This window comes from Cnephaeus nilssonii, assembly GCF_951640355.1.
Source record: "Cnephaeus nilssonii genome assembly, chromosome: 5".
Classification (NCBI taxonomy): Eukaryota; Metazoa; Chordata; class Mammalia; order Chiroptera; family Vespertilionidae; genus Cnephaeus; species Cnephaeus nilssonii.
In genome coordinates this window covers 47,902,913-47,912,606 of record NC_137076.1, presented here as the reverse complement: position 1 = coordinate 47,912,606, position 9,694 = coordinate 47,902,913, and the positions used below count along the sequence as shown (strand labels likewise).

Genomic DNA, 9,694 nt, shown 5'->3' with positions numbered 1-9,694 from the left:
TGGTGAGTTAAAGGAGATCAAAGTCAGTGAGATCAATGGCACAAGGGAGGGGAAAGTGGGAGGAGATGGAAATTGAACTACGGTAAGTAGCAGCCAGATCAGGCAGAGTTTTGAAGACCAAAAGCAGGGAGTCTGGATTTTATTCTAAGCATGATGGCAAACACAGGGTGTTCCCCCCCAAAATGTATATGCACTTTGAATGATTATAGAGTCACTGTTTATTAACATACTGTTAATTTTCAAAGTTTAAAAGAATCTACAGAAATGAACAATATTTTTTTTGTCAATGCCTGTTTTCAAACTGATGACCATTCTGGTCCAGGCACTGCTGATAACCAGAAGCAATGGAATTGCAAACATCAAGAATCACTTCGTTCAGTATTTGTGGGCCCCCAATTCGTCAACTGTTGTTATCATTTATGTATCCCCATAAAAAACTCTAGAAGATAAATTTTCTTTGTTCAAAGCTTAGTCTGGCTTCACCCATTACTTCAAATCAGTTAAACCTGAAAAGGAGCGAAAATTCATGTATATATAGTTTGGATAATTATACGTAAATGCAGTGTTTGTACTTCAACTGTTTTCAAACTTCCAGTAGTATTTTAGGATGAATTTCCTTTGTTCAAAGCTTAGTCTGGCTGAAAAGAAAGAAACATCAATTGAGCTATCAGCTGTTAAAGTGTGTATACATGTTCTTGGGACACCTTGTATTTATGGTTTTAAACAGAAAATAACATGATCTTATTTATTCTCCCCTATGAAGTTCTCCTATATGTTCAGATTAAGAAATTCATGTTTCTCTTTAAAGGCACAGCTCAAATGTCATACTCATTGTAAAGCCTTCCTTAACTTTCCCAGTACTTTTTCTCTTTAATGTTTCCATTTGTACATTCCACTACCATAGTACATGCTTCTACTATAATACATTTCCTTAATAAGGTATTTATCACCTGTTTCCCACTTGACTTTTCCACTAAATTGTTAGTTCCTGTATGCCTAGTTCATAGTGCAGTACATAGCACACATTAGTAAGCAAATGTTTACTAATGAACAAATGAGCATTTGAATTGTTTCCAAACCTATGTTTCTCATCTTAATCTTTCTATCAAATTCCATTCTCAAATGCCTATTGGCATTGCCAACTGACTGTCCAGTTTTCCCTCAAACTCAACATCGCAAACTCATTATCTCATTCCAATTTCATATTTTTTTGTAATATCAACATCTTTCTAATTTCCTTGGTTAGAAAATTTAGAGTACTATGATTCTTCTGATGCTGGGGATTTATTTCCTTTATTTCATTGACTCTAGCCAAGGTTCAGACTTTCATCACTTAATTTTTGAAAAAATGCAATGGACTTTTGGCTGGCTAGAGGTTATTCTGACTCAAATTTATTTTCTATTCAAATTCATACTGCATATCTCTGCAATAAAATTGTCATTGAAGTCTTATTTTATTCATAAGGTCATGCGTTGTTCTATTTATAAAGTATTTTGGCACACTTATTATGTGTATGATATGTGCCCTTCTGTTGTATAAAACTTTAATTAATGTTCATGCGAACTAAGTGAGATAGTATTTTTATCTCCATTTTACAGGTAAGGAAAATAAGATTTAGGTATCTTAGGCCACCTGCCCACAATCACAGTTACACCAACAAGGAAATCGTAGAGCTGAGATTTGATCACAGTTCTATTAGCTGGGGATACTGAGCTCTGCTTAATCACTTAATTAGTGAGTAGTATCTCAAGTTTAATTCCTGCTTCTCTTTACAGGATTCCCATGATACGGCCCACCAATCTTACTTAATTTCCTATTATTACTGAACTTGCATCTTCTACTCCACATTTCACATATCTTTCTAGTTATCTCCTGTGCATTGACCTTTTCACTTCAATTAGATTGTAAGCTCCCTAAAACCACTCTTGTTTTAAATTTCTGTGAAGGGCACAATAAATTCTCATTGAATACAGCAGACCCTCAGTATCTACAGGTTCTGTATTCAAAGATTCCAGGAACCCGGATGGAAAATATTTTTATAATGCTATATTGTTGCTGACATATACTATGTAGTTAGGCCTATGATGGTTGTGTCTACACTGAACATGTACAAACTATTTTTTATTGTCATTATTCCTTAAATGATACAGTATAACAACTATTTACATAGCATTTACATTGTATTAAGTATTATAAGTACCCTATAGGTGAATTTTAGTATACAGGAGGATATGTGTAGGTTGTATGCAAAAACTATGTCATTTCATATAAGGGCCTTGAGCATTCCTGGATTTGATATGGGGAGGGGCTGAGGTGGGGGCTCCTGGAATAAATCCCCTTCCAGAGGGCTGTTACTGATAAAATCTTTAGCACAGTCCTTGACACATATGCATGCTTACTAAATGGTAACAATGATTACTACTGCGGGAGGTTCTGATGCATCCAATTGAAGTTCCATAGGAAACCATAAAATTCTGACCCCTACCTCAACCCTAAGAATTTTTTGCTTGTTTTTCTTATGATAGAGTAATGTTTTTCCAAGCTAAGTTAGTACACTTCAGCCTCTTCTCACCCTTTTTACCAAGCAGTGTCAACAAGGTAGACATCAGTAAGCAGCAACATTTTATCCACCCTTACTGAGTTCTTTCATTGGAGGCTGCTTTAGAGGAAATAAAACAAGGAATCACTGTCATTTTTTTGAGGTGAATGGTCAACGTGCTTGCTATATCAATCAACCAATTTAACTTAATTTTATGGAGTTTACTAAGTGTCCAAGATTTCCTGGCTCGAGTTTCTGAAGTACAGAGCCTCACACAATCACATCTTCGCTTCGAATAGAATTGCCCCAGATCCAGCGACAGGACTACGAGTCTGGCCATCTGACCTTGCAGTTTGAGCTGCAGACACTTCCAAAGCGGCAGAGAAAAAAAGGTAGCTCAGGGGCGCCCAAAGCCTCCACTCCAAAGGTCCCGCGTTCGGCCCCGCCCCCAGCGAGCGCGGTCGCGTCACGTGACGTCAGACGCTCTCCCGGAAGTGCGGCTGCGGAAACGGTGGGGGCGTGTCTCCGGGCCACCCCGCGTGTGGTTACCGGAGAAACGCGGGAAGTGGGGTCCTGGCACGGTTCTCTCCACGCTGAAGGTTGTTTCAGTTCCAGCGCGAGCGGGTAGCCGGGCCGAGGCGTCTGGTGCGACGCCATGGAAGTAGTGGAGGCCGCCGCGGCTCAGCTGGAGACTCTGAAATTCGGCGGCCTCGGCTTCGGGGGTGGCCAAGGAGAGGCGGCGCCGTCCCCGGACACCGTTCCTGTCTCAGAGCCACCGCCGCCGCCGCCGCCACCGTCGGACGAGGGGGCCCCCGACCCTGGGCAGGACGCGGAGGCTCGACTAGCCGGGGAGCAGCCGCCTGAACTCGCGCTGAGCGCCGCCGTCGGCGGGCCAGAACCGCCTCCTGGAGGGACGTGCGTCACCGGCCCGGGCGCGGCGGAGCTGGTGCCGACCCCAGACTCCCTGGAGACCTCGGACTCGGATTCGGACAGGTCGGGTGCCCACGGGTCCCGAAGCTGCTGGGAGAGGGCCCGTGTGACCGGCGGGAGGAGCCGGGGCCCGCGTGGGCCGGGGCGGGAGGGGAGGTCCCTGCAGTTCCCTGCACACGTGTTGACCAGTCGCTCGGACCGCCCATTTCTGGTTGTTCACTGCAGATCCCTTGGTGAATCTGAGCCTAATAATCTGCTCTCCCTTCCCTCAGTTCGGTAGTGTAAAAGGTGCTATGCATAAATCGTAGCATTTTCCGTTAAAATATGGAATCCTGAGGATATTGGATTATTTCCTTAATATTTAGTTCGGCGTGTGCCCTTGGTGGTTATGACTTGAGTTTCGTGTCAGAGCTGACTTTTATTCTTCCATCAAGTTTAACGTGTGTGCTTGTTTTTGAACCAGATGAATGGAAGAGTAGTTAAAAGGAGTTAATGTTTCCAGATTGGCTCCTTGGCAATTTTGTTAATTCTTACAAGCCCTGTGGGGAGCTTCGTGAAATTAGCAAGACACTGTTATTTAGTAGTAGTATATTCTCTGATTCGGTTTCTTAAGACCCCCCCCCCCCCTTCCCCGCCCCACCCCTTCGTGTGTTTTAAAGATGAAACTTCTGTGCTGGGAGAGGATTTAAGTATGTGGGATGTTCCTTGTCCACACTGAACTTGGTTTACAAGTATTTTGACGGAGTGGTGTGGGATACCGAACACAGGTGAAGAAAATAGACATGATCCCTGCCCCACATCCTAGTGAGAGGGATGACAAATATGAATAATCATCAATAAATAGAGTTGATGAAAATTATCGTGAAGGAACAAGCAAGGCACCGAGAAAGTCTTAGGAGTGCCCAATCCTGTAGGACACAATGGCCGTGTTAAAGTTTTAATTCTAAGTGCTGGCGAAGCTGTTGAAGGATTTTAGGCAGAGCAATGGAACACTCAGGTTAACATTCTAGTAAGCTTTGCTCTGCAGAGGAACAATTGAACTGGGTTCAAGAGTAAAAGCTGAGAAGCAAGAGTGGAGCTAGTTGAAAGGTGTTGCATTGAGTCCATGAGGCGACCATGATTGTGTCTGGATTAAATCACATTGATCAGGCTTGCTAATAGATGTGTCCCTGGGCTAGACAAAGAGCCATCAACTGGGTGGACTGTGGTACTGTTTACTAAGATAGGGGTCGGGCACCAATGGGAGTGTTTAATTTGGACAGTTAATTTAAGATTTTTCTGACAGTCAATTGGAGATGTCAGGCAAGCAGTAGTAGTAGTATGAATTTAGAGTTTGAAGGACAGTTGTGGGCTGGAGATGTACATTTAAGCATCATGATTTCAGGTAAGACTAACTTTTTATTATGGACATTTTCAAACTTGAAAAAAGTAGAGAGTAATATAATGGTTGCACATACAGTCATCACTGGACTTAACAGCTTCCAATATTTACCTAACATTTCTAACTTTTTTTAACCTTGTAGATTTAAAGCAAATCTCAGTGTGAATTTTTTACTATGCATCTCTAATTGATAAAACACTTTTTACATAACCAATATGTCATTATCAACCTTAGTAAACTTAATTCTAATTCTTTAATATCATCTAATGCTTGGTTTGAATTTAGATTTTTCTGGTTGACTGAAGGATGTCTTTTAACAATTGATTTTTTTAATTAGAATTCAAACAAGGTTCAAACTGTGCATTTGAGTGTTATGTCTTTCAGGTCTTTTTTAAGTGAAGGTCATATTTAAAGCCATGAAGACAAAAGACTGTACATGAGACTGTAGCATAGTGCATACCAAAAAAATGGAAATTTTTGAGGAAGTGAGTGGAGAACCATGTTAGATGTTGCTGAGAAGTTAAAATGACAGAAAGGTGTCTACTGGACTTGGCAACGTGGAGAATATTGGTGACCTTCTAAGGAGTGATGATGATGGAAGCCAATTTTGGGGTAAAGATGGAGTGAGAAATAAAGGATTAGAGACAGCATGTGTTAACAGTTCTTTTAAGACATTTTAAGTGGAGAAATGAGTCCATAGCTGGAGGGATTAAACAGAGGTACTACAGAATGTTGGTATGCTGATGGGACTGCTCTGGGATAGAGGGAAAGATTCATAATACAGTAATAGTAGGAAGGAGTTCAGTTGCAAATGGGATGTGTTCTAGAGCCTATGTGGTAAAATTGGCCTTTGCTCTTTCCCCCTGTAACAGGAGAAAAGACAACATTTGCCAAAGCTAATGTTTTGTTTTCAAGCCCTTTCTAATCCATCTGGGAAGACATGGTTTTCAATGAACTATGGTATAATATTGGACTGGCTCTAGTGGGCAGTTTGAAAAAGGTGCCACGAGAGATAGGGAAGGAAGTATATAATTGTACTTTGGGTGAGGAGTGGCTTCAGAAGAGGTAATATTGGGTTGAGCCTATAAAGAAAAAATAATTTCTCTACATTGAGTGCATTGTAGTCAAAGGAAATAGCACAAATAAAGGGAAAGTTGTATGAGCTTTTTTGCTAGGTGTGTATGAGAAGTGATAATGAGATGGGATTATGTAGGTTACCAGGAACCTGATTGCAGGGGGCTCTGAGGTGTCATAGTAAGGAGTATGGCCTTTAGCTTGTACACAGTATAGATTATGGGAAAAATTTAAGGTTTTTCTCAGTTTTAATATTTTCTCAATAAAAAATAGGAAGAATAGTCCAAACCCTTAAAGCCATCACCTTGATTTAACAATTATTAACATTTCAGAACTATTATATTCACACTAGAGGCCCGGTGCAAGAAACTCATGCACGGAGTGTGTGTGTGTGTGGGGGGGGGTCCCTCAGCCCGGCCTGCACCCTCTCCAATCTGGGACCCCTTGGGGGATGTCTGACTGCCGGTTTAGGCCAGATCCCTAATTAGCATATTACCCTTTTATTAGTATAGATATGTATGTTCTTGAGCCATTTTAAAGTCATTTACACATGATACTTTATCCCTAAATAGTTTAGCACACATTCTCTAAGAGGACACTCTTACATAATCATTATCACATGTAACATAATCCTATATAATAAAGAGGTAATATGCAAATGGTTGTTATGCTGTGACGCTACAGGAGAGCTACAGGAGGGCGGGGCAGCGAGCTATGTGTGGCAGTGAGCTATGAGCGGCAGTGGGCAGGGCAACCAGCTGAGGCACGTGGCAGCAAGCTACTTGCGCGCGGATTTGTGCGCAGGGCCACTAGTTAATAATACTTTTCTCATATCTAATGTCCAGTCATGAATGGTTATTTATTTTTATTAAATTATTGGATGACATTGGTTAAGATTATGTAGGTTTCAAGTGTACAGTTCTGTGATACACAATCATTATATTGCATTGTGTGCCCACCACTCAAAGTCAGCTCATCTGTCACCATATATTTGACCCCATTACCCTTTACTATCCTCCAAACCCCCTTCTCTTTGGTAACCACCATACTGTTGTCTGTGTTTATGAGTTTTGTTTTTCTTGTTTGTTCATTTGTTGCTTTAAGTTTTATATCCCACATGAGTAAAATTATGTTTCTTAACTTTTTTTGTCTAAGTTACTTCTCTTACCATGATATTCTCAAGTTCCATACATGTTGTTACAAATCGCAGTATTTCATCTTTTCTTATGGCTGAGTAGTTTTCCATTGTATGTATGTACCACATCTTCTTTATCCAATCATCTATTGAAGGACACTTCGGTTGCTTCCCTATCTTGGCCACTGTGAATAAGTCTGCAGTGAACATAGGGGTTACATGAATGTTTGTTTTAAATAAAAATTTATTCTTAAGGGAGAGGGAGGGAGGGAGGGATAGAAACATCAATGATAAGAGAGAATCAGCCCTAACCGGTTTGGCTCAGTGGATAGAGTGTCAGCCTGCAGACTGAAAGGTCCCAGGTTCGATTCCGGTCAAGGGCATGTACCTTGGTTGTGGACACATCCCCAGTAGGGGGTGTGCAGGCAGCAGCTGATGGATGTTTCTCTCTCATCGATGTTTCTAACTATCCCTCTCCCTTCCTCTCTGTAAAAAATCAATAAAATATATTTTAGAAAAAAAAAAGAGAGAGAGAGAGAGAGAATCATTGCTTGGCTGCCTCCTGCATGCCCCCTACTGGAGATCGAGCCCTGGCTAGGAATCCAACCATGACCTCCTGGTTCATGGGTCCAGGCTCAACCATTGAGCCACACCAACTGAGCATAAATGACTTTTTTAAAGCAAGAGTGTGAACTGATTAAGATGGAAAGTCATGAAATGGTAAGGGTAACAGCAAAGTATCAATAGGGTGAAGGGGTGATTGTTGTGGGAAGAGACTAGTATTTACATCATTTATACAATTATTACAGAAAAGCAGGTGAGAAATAAGCACTTGAAATAGAGGAGTAGCAGTGGAAATGGGAGGAAGTGGAATATGAGTGATGTTTACTAATCTGAAGATAGGGTTTTATCATTGACTGAGAATGCAATAGCTCAGAATGATTCCAAGGTTTCTACCTATAGTGACTGGATTAAAGACTAAGCAATAAATAAAATGGAAGCTCAAAGAGAAGTGATTTAGTAAGGAGAATACACTTTTTTTTTTTCTTTTAACTTGTTGCTAGTGTGAGGTAACTGTAGGTCATTCATTCATACAGAGGTGGTCAGTATGTGCCAGAGATTAGGGATGAAGCTTAGAGATATCAGTGCTGAAGATTTAGGAGTTATCTGCACATGGATGATAATTGGAAACTTTGTAGGGCATGAGATTATCTATAGGAAGAGTAGAGAGAGAGAAGAGAATAAGTATGAAACTTTTAGAAACAGCATATAAAAGGGAATGAAGGAGCCCTGGTTGGCATTGCTCAGTGTTAGAATGTCAGCCTGCCTACCCAAGGGGGGTGGGTTTGATTCCCGGTCAAAGGCACGTACCTGGATTGCAGGTCTGATTCCTGCCACCACCCCCCAAACCCTAGGACACATGTGGGAGGCAACCAAAAGATGTGACAGAGACATATCAATGTTTCTCCTCCTCCCTCCCTTCCACTCTCTCTAAAAAACCAATGGAAACAAATATCCTTACTTCTTGGGTGAGGGTTAAAAAAACAAAAGGGAGTGAAGGGGGTAGTCAGCAAACAAACTTTAAACTTAGAGTAGGTTTACTGGTAACAAGAATTGCTGTGGAAGTCATGGGCTAAAGGAGTTTACAAAGAATAGAATGGTCAGCATGGTTCCTAACTTGAGTTTCCAAGTTGTCTGAAGACTGAGAAGAAACTATTGGCAATTAAATGGTCTGGTGACCAATGACAGAAGTGCATTGCCCAGAGTTCTCTTTGTCAGTGATTTGGCACATGCTTAATTATATTATAACAGATGTGTGATGTGTGAGACTATTGTAATTGGGTTGCAGTCATAGCAGGGGTTTTGAAAATGTTATCAGTGGATTAAGGACTACTTTCCCAATACCACAATCAACTTCAAAATGCTAGCTTTTGAATTATATCAGTAACAGTAAACATGTAGTAAAGTAGGTATTTCCTAGTTGAATAAATATATGTTAATGCCATCATATTACTGTTTTACTAAGTTTAAACTTTTCCTTTCCTACAGTGAAACAGATTCAGATAGTTCAAGCTCTTCCTCTTCCTCATCATCATCCTCTTCTTCCTCTTCCTCTCGAATATTAGTTCCTCCAGTGCTGTCAGATGGAGATGACGATATACAAGTTGAGAAGGAAAATAAGAATTTTCCTCTTATTAAAACAAAAGATGAATTACTTCTTAACGTAAGTACTTAGATTTGTTAATAAACCTAATTTGGATGTTCTAAAATATATTGTGGTACTAATATTGATCTCATTTGCTCTGTATCTGATCCATACATTTGAAAACTTCTCAATTTTATTGGGCATACTTTTGCCATGCCTTACTTTTCTTAACTAAAAGAGAGGATTGTCAGACGATTGATCTGGATAATTTATTTCTAAGGTTGCTTCTAACTTTAGCATTTGGTAATTGTTCTTCTGGGGTGTTAACTTTAGCTTGCTACTTTCCATTTTTTCCATCTTCCCTAGAAGATATTATGTAAATTTACAACCTTGCTTTTTTTTCCCTTCTTCTTCTTTTTTGGTCCATAAGTCAGGACATTTTGCTCAGTTACAATTAAAATCAATCTTTTAATTGACTTGCACTAAGA

General features: G+C 40.5%; 1 protein-coding gene across 1 annotated transcript in view; it reads left to right on the top strand.

The window, feature by feature from the left end:
- Positions 1–3,033: 3,033 nt before the first annotated feature.
- Positions 3,034–9,694, top strand: part of NAF1 (nuclear assembly factor 1 ribonucleoprotein) — a 51,987-nt gene continuing 45,326 nt past the window's right edge. The window contains exons 1-2 of the mRNA XM_079771618.1: positions 3,034–3,533; positions 9,110–9,284. Coding sequence (XP_079627744.1) covers positions 3,196–3,533; positions 9,110–9,284 — 513 coding nt within the window. The 5' untranslated portion in view covers positions 3,034–3,195. The remainder of the gene's footprint in view (positions 3,534–9,109; positions 9,285–9,694) is intronic.